Source organism: Chelonia mydas, chromosome 13 (genome assembly GCF_015237465.2).
Source record: "Chelonia mydas isolate rCheMyd1 chromosome 13, rCheMyd1.pri.v2, whole genome shotgun sequence".
NCBI lineage: Eukaryota > Metazoa > Chordata > Testudines > Cheloniidae > Chelonia > Chelonia mydas.
Window position 1 is genome coordinate 18,867,339 of NC_051253.2, and position 17,263 is coordinate 18,884,601.

Genomic DNA, 17,263 nt, shown 5'->3' on the forward strand with positions numbered 1-17,263 from the left:
TGGCTGAAGTGGGTGCAGCTCCGCTCCCCAAACAGTATTAGATTGGAGGAGGTAACAGGGCTACACAGAGCCATTTCCCATGCAGGTGCAGCACTGCACAACTACCTAGGTGCTGCACTCTGGAGACTTTCCTTCTTCCCCTCCACCCATCTTCTGAAAAATAAAGTACTTGCCACCTGGGAAGCAAGATACCAGGCTTGGTGGGATGATGGTCTAATGGGCTATGGGCTGTGTTCCTAGCTGGGGTTGAGAGACTGGGTTGCTGAGTGCTCTGGAGGTGCAAAGAGATAGTTACGTGTGTCTAGCTGCGGTATGAGATCCTTGTAGGCCCCAAGACCCTGCTGAAAAGGCAGACAAGTGCCACTGGCAAATCACAAACTACCCTTCTGTGACCTTGGGGTATTTTTCCTGTTTAACTCCAACCTTTACCCCTTCGCCTCTGAATTCTTTGCTACCCCATGCAAAATGAACCATGAACCTTTGTGATTTACCTCAGATCCTTCTCCTCTTCCCTTTATAATGTCCACTAAGCACCCATCTTCCCACCATGGGTGGTGAAGTTTCTTGAATTTATAATTATAGCAGGGAAAAGCCCATCTTCTGTACCCCAAACCTTCCTCCTTGCCCATCATGCACTGGACAGGGTCAGAGTTCTCAGACTTCCAGACCCGTATGTGCTAATCACAGCTCCGAGGTGGTGACAGTCCAACTATCACAACACAGGCTCATTTACCTTCCAGAGAAGGGCAATATGTCACTTTGTTACCGTGAGGCACATGGCATTTTCCTGTTCCCTGCTCAGAATCACTTTAGGATTTATCACTGCCTGGGATAAATCATTGTGGTGCACATTGCTAAGACCTACCCAGCAGCAGTGTCAGAATGTGAAATGCTGCTGTGTGGGGGCAGGTATGAGTCACCTTCTCCAGCTTTGGCCAGTTCATGGGCATTAGCATTCCTTCCTCAGAGGTTATCCTGAAGATAATGTCATGGGACAGGGCCAATCCAATATTACCTATTCCCTATGGAGGACTCAATCTACGGCATCTTTTGAGTAAATTCCTATCAAATATTATTTAATTACGGTACTTCCTAGGGGCCACCAATCAGGGCCACACTGTGTTGTGTTGTACACCCATTTAAGGATAGTCCCTTCCCCTATCTGAGTATAAAATGAGAGACAATTGGTGAATACAACACACAGATGGAGTGGAGGCGGTGCAAGGTCCACAGTTTTGCCTAGAGCAATAAGCTGCAGTCTGTGCACTCCAGCTGCCTAAAATATCGTTAAGTGTTTTGTAGGTGTCATGGCAGAGGTGGAAGGCGTTTGGAAGAAGCACAGTGTGGTGGCTTTCCTGATGTTTATAGTGAGCTCCTCCCCCATGTACACAGGGTGGTATGGGAGAAAGCAGACAGGTGCTGGTTGGAATATTGAACAAACAGAAAACCCAGTCTGGTATTGTTGGTGGAGCAGAAGAGATGGGTGATGTCTCAGTTGTGTATAAGGCTGTCTACACTACCATTTATGTTGGTATAACTTATGTCACTCAGGGGTGGGAGCAACATAAGTTACACTGACCTAAGCACCAGTGTGGACAGCACTACGTCGGCTGCTGCCGACTCATTGGGGGTGGATTAATTAAGTCGACAGGAGAGTTCTCTTCCGTCGGTTTAGAGCGGCTACACTAGAGAGCTTACAGCTGCACCACTGTCAGCTCTCTAGTATAGCCATATCTCAGAGCTAAAAGGAAATGAGCCACGCTGGACTTAAATGAGTTTAACCTCACAACACCCTGCAGAGACAGGGAAGAATTATCCTCATTCTACACATGTGGAAAATGAGGCACAGGGACAATGGTCATATAGGAAATCAGTGCCAGAGCCACAAACTTGAACCCAGCTCTCTTGAATCTCAGGCTAGTTTCTTAACTACCGGGCTAGCCTTCCCATCTAGGCTATGCAAATGCAGTCAGTTTAGAAGACAAGACGTGCCCTGCAGGGCTGGCAGTGTAACCTGTTCATAGTGTCAGAATAAACATTTAAAAAATATGAAAGCCTAATGAGCTCACAGGAGCTGCGGCTGTGTTTGTACAATGGGGAATGGTGACTGAAAAGGGGGAGTTCCAGCAAGTGGCCTGACATCCCACTACTTTATGCCCATTTTTTCTGTGATGCAGGGAAGAGTCCTCGTCCCCTTTGTCTGCACTGCAAAGTCTTTACAGTGATTTTGGTACATCACATTCAGCATGAAATCAAGGTGGTGGTTTACCAAGTAAAACAGTGTGTCACCCTCCCCCACAAACCCCTTGTAATCCCAGCCCAGAGACTCAGTGAAAGACTTTCCCTTTCCATGACTCATCAGGGGCTGTGTGTGGTAACTGGAACTCACATTGGTAATAGGGGCTCTAGGACACAGGTGTGTGCATAGGAGGGACTCTAAGGAAGAGCAGCAGACATCTATAACCATTATCTGACTAGCTGCCCTCAATGGTTTTAGAAAATAAAGTCCCTAGTTCCAAGCTTGGATATGGGGAGATGTTCTCGCTGGGAAGACTCTATCCTCTAAAGCCTTTGAGTTCAGGAGGATCACGGTTGCTGGGAGACCCTGCTTCAGTCCTACTTTGCTGTGGCTTTCATGGAGGATGACTAGTTTGTCTTCATTAGCACTTCAGCGTGCTAGGTGCTTCCCAAACATAAGGCCCACTCCCTACCCCCAAAGAATTTACAACCTAGAATAGAAGCAGGCAGCCACTGGGATAGAGGTTTAGGGAAGAGGCATGGCATGCAAATGAGCCAGAAACCCTGAGAGTGATGGGCTTTGTCTTGATAGTACAAAGTATTTATAATCCAGAGTGGGGGTGAGGTTTTGTCAGCAAAGAGACAGATGGATGATCCCCAATAACTCCACAGTCATGGTATCAGCCAGCTAGTCTCTGGCAGGCACGGTGAGAGAAGTGGGCTTTCAGGATGGATTTGAATGAGGGACTTTGAATGACAAGGCCACTACGTCAAATGGGGAGAAAGTGACTGCATGAATGATTAATCAGAAAGAGACACTGTGGCTGGAGTCAGAGCCTCCAGTTCCGCGGGGTGGAGCTCTGCTGTGGAGCAAAGGCATATTTCAGAACTCTCTGCACTTGTTCTGCTTCTGCAGTCATCCTGATGGCATTGGGACTTGCTTCCCGTTAGCTGTCTGTTAATGATGATGGACAGAGCAAAGGAAAGCGAACTGAAGTGTCATCACTGAACTACATCCCCCCCCGGGCAGTGTAAGGGTTGAAATTACTGTCTGATCAACACAAGATGAAAGGAGGATGTGAAAGTCTGAAATAATGAAGCGTTCCTATTGACAAGGGAGGTCACTTGGGGAAGGGGAATGGTACAATCAATGAAGGAATTCCAGCTAGAGGTAGGAAAGGAGGTCATTAACCATGGCCCATGTGACCCTTCCCCTCTCTGCGGAGACACTCAAGAGGAGCAGCAACTGCGTGGGCAGTTTTGCTGTTGTGGCCACCTCTCCACTGGCAGCTGCACTCAGACTCATTTCATATAGGCTGTCAAACAATTGGCAGATGGTAACAATACATTAGTCACTATGGAGCTGCCTAGTGGTTTTCATTCTCAGCACTGAAACTTGGGACTTGCTTCCTCCACTGCTCCAACAGAGCCCAAGACACTGGCTTTTGCCTGAGGAGGTGATTGTGGTATAAATTAATGGTGTCATTTTGAATGACATACATGTGCTTAGGAGACTATTTGAGAGGGGCTCATTTTAGAAAATTATGCATAAAATGAACAAGCAAAAACAGGATTTGGGGCCAAATTTTCAAAAAAGTGCCTGAAAACAGCACACCTACAACCTTTTGTGCAAGCAAAACCCGTGTCCATGCATGCAAAAGAACCTCTGTGTGTGCAAAATGGGGAAATGTATGTAACGCTGACAGACCCCGGTGGTTGTCGTGTGGGATCAACCCGGGGACCTCAGGAGCTTAGTGCATGAGCCTCTACTGCATGAGCTAAAAGCTAGCTGGCCGTTAGCTAAGGCTGTAGAAAAGACTCATTTTCTCTCTCTCTCTCTCTCTAAGTGGTCTCGGTGCCACTAGATGGGACAGAACACCACACCCAGGAGGTGTGCAAACAAATACCCGTTTGTGTAGGTGAAAAAATCTTGTGGAATCAGTTAGGAGGAGGCTACGTAGAACATTTGGCCCCTACGTTTTGGAACATATTGCCCCATAGCCCTGTGGATTAGCATTGGCTGCATAATTCTCTCTGTTCAGTCAGGGCAGTTATTTAGATTGTTTATTACCTGGCAGACTCCATGGCACTGCTCAAAAGTTAAAAAACGAAGAATATATAATACAAATTGTTAAATCTTCGACATGCTCATGGAACAGCCTGTGCATCAGTAATGAAGCAAGCAGGTCTCTTAACTAGGACAATAAATATTCTGTGCACAGATAGTGCTGAGAGACAGAATCCGGACTTCTTGGCAAAAGTTGTGCTTTATTTCTCAAATACAAAAAACATCAACAAACAGTGGGAGGTTCCAACCTCTGAAATAATAAAAGATACCAAAGCAATGAGAGGGTCCCTCTTCAGAGTCCAGAACGCTACTGTCTATACATACAGCACATATATATAGGGACACAATCTACAGCATCGCTAACATCTGTGTCTCAAGATTCAAGGCACTGCAATGAGTTCAGTGCGCTGGCTTACTGTGCCAAGGCTTTTCCTTCGAGCCAGTGAATGCCTTATGTTGAAGCTATCCAGAATAAATCTCTTGTTGTCACAGACCCTGTTTGTTTCCTGACAGTGTCACTCGATGCAGGTGGCTTGTTTCAGGAGGCGCTGGAGTGCTCCACCCTTTGGTACTGAGCATGTGCAAAGTTTCCCCTTCTTCCAAATCTTCGCCTGAATGTGTTTCCTTTCAACAACCTGCCGGACAATGACTAAGGTCAGCCAGGAGCAGCTGCTGTTATCAGTGTTTTAGTGTTTACTTTTCTTCCCCTCTCAACTCATGGTGGGCACAGAATCCATCCTTGGCATCTTCCTAAAAAACATGCTCTATCTCAACCAGAAGTTATGGGCTTGATGCAGGAAGTACTGGGTGAAAAGCTATGGCCTGTGTTATACTGGAGGACAGACTAGATGGTCCCTTGTGGCTTAAAAATCCATGACTCTACTAATTTATAAGGAGGGTGTAAATGGCAGACTAAAGTCCTTCCTCTGCATCTCCTGCAATGCCCTTCAATCCTGATCTGTGATGCCCCCTAGTCCAGTCCCGGGCTCCCCACATAGCTTGGCTAAGAGTGCACCTCAATGCTGACCTGCAGCAACCCCTGCAATTTTCTCCCCAATTCCCCCTGGGTCTGTTAATGCACCTCAGCCCTGACCTGTCGCTACTGCAATAGTGTCTGAGAATAAGAATGTGAAACTGTCCAGTCTAGACTCATTCTCCGGGATGAATCAAGTACAAATAAATAAACAGCACAAATCAATCTTCCTCACCACTGATGAGACAATTCAGATTTTAGTGATTCATTCACAGACATTTTGCTGATTAGCTATCAATCTAAGGACTTGTCTATACAGGAATACTCAGGAAAGTTAATCCAAACTAATTAGAGGTGTGAATTTAAATTGGATTGGTTAAACTGCATTAAACATCTGTGTGAATGATCTCATTCAGAATTGAGGCCTCGTCTACATAAGCTGCCTTGCGTCGACCTAACTATGGAAGTGGTTACACTAAAAGTTTGCTCCTGCTGGTGTAACTGCCCCACTACGCTGACTTAATAACTCTACCTTCACGGAAGACAAAGCGTCAATGTCGATGTAGTTAGGTTGATGCAGTGTCAGTGTAGACACTGTGTTGCTTACATCTACTGTTACTGGCTTTCAGAAGCCATCCCACAATACCCCACACTGACAGTTAAATTGGCGTAAGCGCTCCCAGTGAGGACATGCACTACCAAAACAAGGAGCATCGTGTGGACATGCAAAAGTGATTTAACTATTGAGGCGGCTGTATGCCGACATAACTTAGGTCAACATAGTTCTGTAGTGTAGACATGCCCTTAATAACACAGATCAGTTGTTTTTCGGATGAATGACTGGGGGCCTGATCCTTCATGTACTTTACAAAGACCCCCTACTAAAGTAATAGGATAGGGCCCTTTGACCTGGAAAAGAGCCAGCACCACAGTGTACATACCGTTTCCTTGAGAACTGCTGGTCTATCTCCTCTAGAGACTGTCCTTTCGTTTCCGGAACAAAAAGATAAATAAATATAACAGCTGCCACTCCCACTACTCCGTAGAGAAGAAACATCCATGACAAGCCTATGGCATCTACAAAAACAGGTTAAAAAGAGAGAAGGGTTAACAAGAGATAACACCATTTGCACTTAAAGTCCTTTGGCATATGAAGCAAGTTGGTATCTTGACCAAACATCAGTTGTGTTGTGTGAGGCCACTGTACTTAGAGAAGCCTGTAAAACATAGCAGAGAAATACACAAGGCCTGGATTGTGAATCAGCCAATGAGAAAGACAGCTCACAACTCCAGAACTCTGAAGTACTGACATCCCAGTCTCTCTGCCTGCCAGAGCTGTGTAAGGAGCAGGGATTAACCTCAGCTCCAGAGGCCAGGCAGTATCTGATGGTTTTCTCAGTCTAGTTCATCAGACAGCTCTGCTGGCAAGAAAAGTTGAAGAGCAAAGGGTTCCAAAAGTTGCAAACTTCGTGCTTTCTAGACTGATTCAGATTAGCTGCACTCGGACAGTACACTTCCATTGCTCACATCACAAAATAACCCAATGTGAAAGAATTAAGCAAAAGCTATGTTGTTTTTATCACCATGGATGACACAGATGCTACAGGGAGCCACTTATAGCAGAGAGAAAATCTGCCTGGCTCCTATCAGAGTGACCAAGGAATAGTGCCCTTTTGTCTAGTACCTAACCACCAGTAGCCTGAAATGATGCCCAATCCCCACACAGCATCCTGTGGCCAGTGGGAACATTGGCAGCCTGATTGATTCTAGTACCCTGACAGCAGAGAACAGAAGAGTGCTTGGACTGCATTTGGAAAGGCAAACAGGAAATGAGGACTATACATACCAATGAGATCAAGGAATGAGAGGCTGATCAGTAAATTAGCAGCCCAGTTAAAGCTGTTGCAGAAGGAAAAGGCCCTTCCTCTTATTCCAGCAGGATAGATCTCACTGAGGACCAGCCATATCACTGCAGAGAGGAAAGAGGGAAAGACAACAGCATCTTTAGGCACCTTTAGTGTGAAAGGGTGTGGGAAAGTTTTAGGGCTGGATTTTACAAGGGCTGAACACTGGCCTATCTCTGCTCCCATTTAATTCAATGTTAAAGCTCCAATTGACTTCAACAGGAGATGCCAAGGCTGAGAGTTTTTTAAAATCCCATCTTTCCTATTTTGTGGAGGAACAAAATACAAATACAGAGACAAACTACACACAAAGGCCCAGGGAGAGCGACTTAGGAGGAACCTGCAGAAAAGCTCCTAAAAACCCAGTTACATGAAGCTACATTTGGGACATAAACAGGCTCAGTTCTAAACAGCAGGACAAGGCAGGAGACAGAGCTACATTTTGTCTAAAATCAGAGACACCACTTGTGGAGATGGGAACAGTACACACAGGGAGGGTGTCTCTCATGCGCAGGGCGGCCATTTCCGGAAAGATGAGCAGGGATGGCTGCTCCCTTTAGACTTGGTGGGACGTATGCAACTCAGTCTTGGAGCATCACACCTAACACTTACCCAGTCGTGTGTCTATTTTACTTCTAGGCAGCTGTTTCTATTACATGCATTTCATTTAAAAATAATAAGAACAGTATTGGGCCCCTACACCGTGCTTTGCAGTCATGGAGCTCAGTGCTTTACACAGGTAGATAAGTAGTATTAGCTCAGCTTTGCAGATGGGGAAACTGAGGCACTGAGAGGTTAACTGATGTACCCAAGGTTGCACAGAAGTATGTGGCAGAGCTGGGAATAGAATTCAGTTCTCCTAAGCTCCAAGGGACCCCACTACCTGTCACAGAGTGCAGGACATTTCAGTATATAATCTAGGTATGTCCCAGAAATAATTCAGTGTTTTGTGAAACCGTATGTGATGGCATAAAACAACTTAAAGGTATGCTGTCTAGTTTATGAGGCCTATGGTGGACCTACTGTCTTTTTACTTAGATCTTTTTAACTTCAGTAGATGTTGTTCCTTTTCCCACAAATAAAAACTTCAATATTATTGAAAACAGAATAAATAAATGTTAGCATGCTAGCACTCACAAGCAGCCCCGCAGTAACAAATCTGGGTGCTCATGCGAGGAATTCAGTCAAAGAGCAGATGTTAGTGGGATACTTTCAAAGGGGTAACTATAAATAACAATAAATAAAAAGCAAAAATGATTCAATTTTAAAATTATTCAAAATATCAATTTAGGCAAGTATAATACAGCTTTCATTGCCTAAAATAAAAGGCAGCTGGAATGAGGATAGGTTGAGTGTGCGATACTTAAGTTTTCAACTGCGGATCACCTATCTAATGTGGTCCAGGCGAGTTATGACTAAAAACCATTGCCAAGTGGCAAGTGTCTGGTAACACCTGTGAAATGAGTTGATAATTTCACTCCAGTTCCTAGTGGATGGGCACCCACACCCCAGTTGGCAGTAATGACTTGTCACCTTTGCTCACTCTCTCAGAAGAGATGCAGAGGGTTGATAGGGCCATGCAGACCCAGGGACCAAATTTCGTGCTGTGAGGCACTGATGTATACTGGCCTTTTGGACAGTGAACAGTAACTAGTAAAAAAACACATGAAATTCCAGATGTAGCTTCAAGCCAATGTTTCCTTCTCTTATTATGTGCTGTGAGATTTCCAAATATATTTTAAAGCCTAGAGTGGACCTGCCAGCTAGAGTAAGGAAGAAGGGAATGCTGCACTGGACTGGAACTCAGGGTATATGAGTTCTTCTCTCAGCTCTGCCACTGACCTCATGTGTGACCTTTGGCAAGTCACTTTGTGCCTCAGTTTCCCATCTGTAAAACGGGGTTAATAATTTTTCCCTGCCTCCCAGGGGTGTTGTGAAGATCAGCTCAATGTTTGTGAGGTACCCAGTTTCTATAGCGATGAGCACCAGAGAAAAAGCTATAAATAAAATAACTCAGGGAAGAGGTAATGTATATGGGAACCTTATACTGATGCTGTACCGGACCTCCAATATGCAGGGCTGGAGCGGTATGAAATCATTCAGGTAGGAGTGAGTGTGGGGTATTTTTTCAGTTGCAGGACCCTCAGCTGCCTTGTAAAGCAGGTACATAGCAAATGTTTCCAGAGTATTGTGAAGATCAGTCGTGGTTTTATACTATGGGTTATGGCAGACAGAGCATGTATAAACGCCATACTTACTTGGTCCAAATCCAATTGAGAATGCACTCACAAAGGCCATCATGCTCAGCAAAGTAATCCAATTTAAAACCACATGTTCCCTACTGGGAGTATCACTGAAAGGAGAGCTTGTGCTTTGCACCATCTCTTCATTGGACTGACTTGGCAGGTCCATTTTCTGAGTGCGGGAAGTCTCTGTAATGATCTCTCTGTTTCTAGCACTGGCAAAGGCTTTTGTAAGGCCCTCTGGTCTGGTAAGAGCAAAACCGGGACTCATTTGACTTTCACCAGCAGCTGAAGTCCGTGGGATGTACAACACAGCTGGTTGGGAGGATACTGGCTGCATGGGATGTTGTGCTATGGTGTACGAAGCATTGGGCTCTGTGGCAGTCTTACAATCTCTGGCCTTATCCAATGGAACAGTCCAGCTGGTGAGGCCAATAGCAGTGACGGAGACAGACATCACTACACACCCAGCAATCAGTAATACCCTTCTGCCGGCCTTATCTGCAAAAACCATTGCAACTAATGTTGCAATCACCTTCATCACCCCGAGCCCCACAGAAGCCAGGACAGCTGATGAATCATTCTGAAATCCCACGGAGCGGAAGATTTTGGAAGCATAGCACAGCACATTAGGTTGCCCGGTGAACTGCTGAAAGAGCACCAATCCCAGGCCAACCAGAGTCCTGCTTTTCATGTTGTCTCTAGACCTGAAAAGGTCAAGAAAGGAATAATGCTTCTCCTTACATGGCTCTAGCTTTGCTTCCTCTCCATCTTCACTGTTCTTCAGTTGAATGAGGCCCTTCTGAGAGTCACAGTCCCATAGGTTTAATACAACAGGCTTAGTCGGGAGGAGCAGGATACTGAAAAACTGTATGGCAGTCGGTGCAAGAGCCAATCCAAACATGTATCTCCATCCCTCAGCCATGTCTGAGAAGATGTAGTTCAGCGCATATGAAAGTAAGATGCCCACGGTGATGCCAGCTTCATAGAGAGACACCACCAGCCCTCGTTGATGTGCAGCCACCATTTCAGAGACATAGATGCAGCATGCCATGGATGACACAGAGATTGCAAACCCTACAGTCATACGTCCAAATACCAGCCAAATAAATGATCCTGCCAATGTCAGAATGAGGCTGCCACACAACAAGATTAGGTTGCTGACCAGTATCGCCCTCCTCCTTCCGTGACGGTCAATGAAGATCCCACCAACCAAAGAGGCAAGGAGAGCCCCAATGAGCAGGGAACTCACAAGGGTTTCCTGTTCAAAGCAGCTGAGGTGGAAGTCCATCTGTAGTTGCAGTAAGGCACCAGAGATAATCCCCAGCTCATATCCAAACGTTAACCCACCCAGGAGAGAGACTGTTGCAGGCAACAGGAGGACCAGCAATGCACGACCTGGAAAGCAAGCAAGCAACAGTGGGATTTCAAAGATTCACTCTGCTGGCTTTATAATGAAAACTCTCTAGTTACACAAAATAGAGAACGCTGTTCTGATAAAAGGAGGCCCAGGTTTTCAGCATGCACATTCGCACACCTAAGTTACACAAACAATTACAAAAACTGGGTGTACAATTGTGATAATCACGCCTATAAACAACCAAGCATTTGTCTGGGTATGTATTTATGGAATTACAATGAGTGTGCATTCAGGCATCACAACTGTGCATGCAGTTTAGTCATGGAAAGGGGCGCACATATTTGTGCTCACAGTTCTGAAAATGTGGGCCTGTGTGAACACAGATAAGACTTAGCTATAATTGGAAGTCACCGATTTATAGTGGAGAAGCCAGGGTAATTCCCCCTTAGACTGTCCAAGCTATTTTGTATGTTCAACAACTTCCCAGCCAGGGGATGTAGTTTTCTCCTTTCTGTATTTTTCTGTGGGTTGTGTTGCCATTATGATGCTCAGTCCTCAGTTTGCAACTTAGAAGCATCCGTGTGGCTTCTTTTCACTACCTAGGAATTTCACAAATAAATCATCAGCGGAGCAAGTTACTGTTTCTATGTGCTGAATACTGACACCCCTGCCTATTAACTCTCACACCAGAGAGCCAGAAAGGACTACTAGGGCCATCCATGTGTGCCCTTTGCTGCTTGTTACCACATTTCCTCTAACTTCTTACCTAATCCCTCCTTAATTCTCTGCAACGGTCAGGCCTTCCTGGGGAAAATGTATTCCATTCCCCTAAAGTCCAGCATAAACTCTGACTTCCTGAGAAGATCCTTGCTCCTTGTCCAACCATCATATTTTCATTACAAGGGACGTCCAGTATTTTAGACCCAAACTTCCCCATTCCAAAACCTGACTTTACTGTATCTGACTTTTAGTGTGGTAAATTATTTCCATCAGAAATTCTAGGTCAGGGTACTGAGGTTCTAGACAGTGTTATGCTAACACAATATTAAACTAACTGATTTTGTGTCCCCTTTCTTTCCTCTGACCATCTCCATTTTTAAGTCCCTTTACTAATGCTAAGAACAGAGGCAGAGATCTCAAGGACTTCCCTTTAATGTCTCCTCATCAGATAAGTGGTATCATATAGCCAGGCCCCTGTGCATTGCATGATTATGTGTGTGCAGGTAAATTGCTGCAGGAGTGTGGATTATTCTGAAATTGCAGCACAGTTATGCTCCAGAATCTCATTAACTAAAAAGAAGTCTCTAGCCCTTATCACTACAAGAAAGCCAAAGGGAATGCAAAACCAGGTTGGTGGTGTGTGCTCTGAGAGGTGTGAAATGCTCCAATCACCTTAATTTAAGTCTGAGGCTGATTTAAACTTCAGCATTAACTCTTCGCTCCTGAATATTTTAGAAGGAACATAGAGCTTGTTTTTCATTGCTGAATGCAATGGAAAATGTTCGGGAGTGCATGTAGGGGCACACAGCTACTTGCTATCAAAGGCTGCTGGAGTAGTGGCTCAATCCCTCTTACCCCCTGATTTAAAACCACCTCTACCTCTGTCCAAAAGGGGGAGGCTAAGAGGAAGTGCATCCTATCCCCCTACCAAAGGCCTCAGCTGTCCCCTTGTACCAAAAACCAAAGCCACTGCCCACACTTTCCTGGATGCTGAAAAGCTCCAGCTTTGCCATGACAATCTCTACGAGGCCGGTAGGTATGGTCAGTACAGGCAGTTGAACCACACTGAAAATAAAACAGTGGGGCAGCACAAAATAAACTGAGGCCTGGGATAAAATCCTGGCCTGACTGGGAGCTTTCCCACTGACTTCAGTGAAAGCAGACTTTCTCCTGTGGTCTATCCACAGAGTTGCACCATTTTAATTAATGGCATGATTTTACACTGATTGATATGACTCTATACGTGTACTCTCTTATGTCAGTTTAAACTGGGTTTATATCAGTTTCACTTGTGTGGGTAAATGTACAGGAGCAAGTTAAACCAATAAAACGAGCATGAAGACAATATAAGAGAGATCATACACAAAAGTTGCACTGGTTTAACTAACCAGATTTCAGTTCAACTTCTGTATCTAGACAAGCCCTGAATTTAATATCAGAATAAATCAGATACACAAAGAATACTAAATGGTTTGGACTAGACTAGTGGAGGGCAGTTAGGAGTAGAGTGCTTGGCCATGCTATATCATCCCTCGGTCCCTGCCACAAAATCCTGGGGCCTCAGTCTCATCATTTAGGTCTAATGCCCCACACAGAATACCAGGCCTTTATATATAGCCTATGAGAGTAAAATTAGGGCAGGAGTGTTCTCCAATGGTCGCAGAAATTAGAACCCCTTCATTCTATTTCTGCCTGTATCACTGATGTGACACATGACCTTGGTCAAGTCTCTTAACTTTTCTGTGCCTCATTTTTCCATTTGTGTACAATAGGGATAATAATACAGAGCTACCTTCTTGGAAGAGGTGTTTGTGGGACTTAATTAGTATTTGTAAAGTGCTTTGAGAGCCTTGATGAGAGGCACTATAGAAGGAAAAAACTATTGTGGGAGAACCTGACAAGTGGAAAATAAGGATGAATTTGGGCAGTGGTATTGAAATGTATTGGCTTGTAATAGAGAATTAGTTCTCCTGGCCAGTCTTGGGCTCTGCATATTTCTTTGTGACAAAAGCCTTAAGTTCTCTGGGCTAGGGACTGTCACTTCATCTGTGTTTGTACAGCACCTAGCACAATGGGGCCCCAAACCTGATTGGGGTATTTGGGCAACACCAATAATAATAGCACAGATAATGTTCATCACTCCAAATGACCTATTTCTCCTAAATGTTGAGATGCAGTCAGGAGTTTGTTCTGTGATATGCTGTTTTCCAGCGTGTGACACTGATGCTTTGTTACTGGTTTTGCTTTAATTTAAAATACTTTTATTTTAAATAGACTATGGGAAACAAATTATGGAAACACCCACTGAAATATGGAAAAGTTTCCTCAGCTAGAGCTTTATAAGATGTTTGCAGTCTGTGCTTTACAGGAAGTGTCTATATTTAGCTTCTAATTACAGTACGCAGTAAAGGTTATTTCTCAGTAAAGGCTATATTTACATTTATATTTATTCTGTAGCGTTTTGTCATGCCATTTGTATTCATTATGTCACTCCTGATACATGCCAAAAACCACCCTCCATGCAGTTACCTACACTTAATCACTTCTTGCACACATGTAATATAGATAATTAGAAACAATATTTGCTCAATAAGAACAGAAAGGGGACAGGGCCATTCTACTGTACTTCTCATTATCTTTGTGGGCACTAATGATTTATGACCTTTGATTTAAATCCAGCTTGCTATTCAGTCATTTGCAATGCTGTCATGGGGGCTTAGCGACATGTGTCCCTGCACTTGGCTTTCACATCTGCACTCTTCTCTTGATTCTTTACTTAATGTCATAAGGGGGGAAAGTTTAGTGAGTCTTACCGATGCCTCTCTGTCAAGTGTGCACTCGCTCAGGTCTAGAATAGTAATTGGTGGTGCCGATCAGGATTCAGGTAAACTGACTTTTGTACCGCTAAAGACATTATTTGCATAAGACCAGTGCCAACACTCTCAATCAGTGCAACTTCCTTTAACAAAAAATTTAATAACTAGTCTTAATTCTCAGTTGTTCCAGTCCTGCACTCAGCCCAGGAAGTGGGGCTGGGGGCAAAGCTGGCTTTAAGCCACCTTGTGTGCTCCTTGTATTCTAAGGGCAAGCAGTGGCTTCTGGCGAAAATCAGTGCCTCTGAGCAGCTTTAACTGATGCTTTGACTGCAAAGCCCCCTTATGGGTGTGCTAGGTGTGAGTTGCCAGTGCCCCAGACCTTGGCCATGCTCCATACACGGGGGGCTGGCAGAGAGTGTTCCAGCAGCTTGGTTCAGTGGCTGGGGAATTCTCTTTCACTGGGAGTTCCCCAGGCGTTGTTTCCTCCCCTTCATAACACCAGAGTGGCATTAAGGGGCTAGGGCACAGGGGAGAATTTGGCCTAATAAGTTTGCTACGAGATTTGGTAAAAAGATTTCTAAATTCAAAATTTTGCCAAAAATCAGTTTGAAATGTTCAACAATTTTTGTGTGTGTGAAAATTTCATCCTGTTTTTCGGATCCTTTCTGTTAGCTACGTTTTCATAAGACTTCTGGTCTGGTGCTTCCTGTCCGCAAGCAGTTAGCAATAATAAAAAAAAAAGACACAGCTACAATTCAGCCCCCTGAGGTACAGCACCCTGCACGCTCATGCCTGGCTATAGGGTTCTGGTTCTACAAAGCCTTAAAGATGGTCTGAAACTTACCAATACAAAACAAAATGTGATTTCTATGTTCAAAGGGGGTTAATGATTTTGGATGTCTCTGTTTCTGTGCCTAGATACGCCCACAGGAGCTTGATTTTCAAAAAGCACTGAGCACCCACCCTCTGAAAAAAATCAAGCCCTTTTAAGGTGTGTGAAGTTGGCACCCAAAACTAGCCTCTATTGAAATCACTAGCCTCTATTGAAAATGGAGACCAGACTGGTGTGCTAGAGTTGACTGTGAGGGTGGTATGAGGATTAAGTTAATCTAATTAGCCAGCTGAGAATGAATGACAGTGGTTCTCTGCTACTACAGAAGAGGGAGAGGAGAGGACTTTAGGAAATCCGTGGCAGTGTTGTAAGGAAGGTAGTATCTGGAGTAATCAGTAACAGTTCACTTAACATCAAGCCTGATATCCCATGAAATCTGGGACACGGGTTGATGGGTCTCAGGCCCATTCCTAGAGTACAAGAATCCCTATTACAAAAGCCACCAGCTCCAACCGGTGGCAGCCTCAGCAGAGAGCCCAAGGACTGAGCGGGCCACGGAATCTGAACCCTCCGGCTCGGAGGGGGGGAAGCTGCCCTCTCTGCCCCTGTCATTGATTAGGTAACGGAGTGATCCCTCCTCCGGGCTGTGTATGTGTGAATTCAACCCAGCCCCCTTCACAGCACCAAAACTCCAGGGGGGACATCACCCCCAGATCCATCTCTCCTCCATCCCCACAAATCCGGCCAGGAAGCATCATTCCTTAAACCATTCCCCTCCCCCAGGCGGGCTGCGAAATCCGGGCTGGGGGGAGGAGGTCACTGGGGCTGGGAGAGAAGCAGCAGCAAAGCGGGATCCCCAGCGCAGGCGAGTGACAAAGCAACCCCCAGCCCGGCCCCCTGCATTCCGCCCCGAGCCAGCCAGCCCTGCACGCCCCGCTGCGCCCCCAGCCCATCGCCGGGCGGACATGGCACTTACCCATGGCGATGCGAGAGGCCGGGGAGTTCGGCTCAAGTTTGTTTCCAAACAGCCAGGGACAATCCAGCAGGGAGTGGGCAGTAAAACCCAAACCGACTGATTCAGGTCCCTCCGATCATCTGTGCCTGGGGGGGATCCGCCCCCGCTGCAGCACCAGCCCTGAGCAGGGGGGCTCTGAACCAGACCCGGAGAGGAGAGGGGCTCCCCGTCCCTGGACAGGGGATCCCCGTCCCTGAACCGGGGATCCACATCCAGGATCCCCGGGCAGCCAGCCACTAAAGTCCTGCACTCTTCTCGCCTGGGGAGGGGTGCCCCCCGCCCTGTCTGGGTGCCCCAGGCTCGGGCACGCCTCGCCTGCCACGATCCGGCTCGAAACCCTCCAGAAACTCCCGCCCCAGAAACTTTCCCTGCCCCGCCAGCCCCACTCAGCGCCCGGCAGCGCTGAGCCAGGGGGTGGTGCTGCACAGCGCCACGTTGCTACAGCCCTGCCTACTGCCGCTGGGATGGCGGAGCCTGGGCGTTGTAGTCCTGGTTCCCCGGCCCGGGGACAGCTGCCTCGCCAAGGGCTTGGTGGCTGTGCAGAGCCCGGGGCGAGCAGCAGCCGGCAGAGCTCCCAAGAGCTCGCTCTGTACCGCCCCCCTCCCCTGTAATGGGATATGCCCTCTCTCCTCCAACACTGAACACACTCTCCATCGCAGGGAATTATTGTTGATCCTCTTCCTTTTGCGATGAAGGATTTTTGCAAAGTGAGTTCCAAGGAGGCAGCTTAAATCTCATGCATGATCCCGGCCCTCCTTTGTTCCCTAATAATGGGGCGGGGGTGGGGGTGTCTCTGGGGGTGTGGGGCGCAGTGTAATCAGGCTGTGATAATTATGAATATTATGAAGGAGATGTAAGCTGTCTCATCAAAAACAAAAACACAAACTCTTGCAAAGCCGCATGGCACATCCTCACTGTTCCTCTACTGCTGGGATTGTGGTTGTAAGGTCCTTGGGACCTGGATCTTTTCTTCACAGCCCTCTGTAAAGGCCCTAATACACTGGTGATGTTCTAGAACTGGTAGATGAGAAATAAAGTAAACCATAACAGTTAATAGAAAAGGAGTACTTGTGGCACCTTAGAGACTAACCAAT

General features: G+C 46.0%; 1 protein-coding gene across 1 annotated transcript; it reads right to left on the reverse strand.

The window, feature by feature from the left end:
• Positions 1-4,486: 4,486 nt before the first annotated feature.
• Positions 4,487-16,758, reverse strand: SLC2A10 (solute carrier family 2 member 10). Its single transcript, XM_027822255.3, has 5 exons — positions 16,131-16,758; positions 9,442-10,824; positions 7,126-7,248; positions 6,221-6,356; positions 4,487-4,941 (listed from the first exon to the last, which is right to left on the reverse strand). The coding sequence occupies exons 1-5, from the start codon at positions 16,132-16,134 to the stop codon at positions 4,845-4,847; spliced, it is 1,743 nt and encodes a 580-aa protein (XP_027678056.1). The 5' UTR covers positions 16,135-16,758; the 3' UTR covers positions 4,487-4,844.
• Between the last annotated feature and the right edge of the window lie 505 nt (positions 16,759-17,263).

Bases quoted from the DNA above. Each gene is read 5' to 3' on its own strand.
- SLC2A10 (XM_027822255.3), bottom strand. The intron at 7,249-9,441 runs GTAAGTATGGCG...TCCTCTCTGCAG, and splicing joins CTCAATTGGATTTGGACCAA to TGATATGGCTGGTCCTCAGT. The intron at 4,942-6,220 runs GTATGTACACTG...ATTGTCCGGCAG, and splicing joins CAGCAGTTCTCAAGGAAACG to GTTGTTGAAAGGAAACACAT.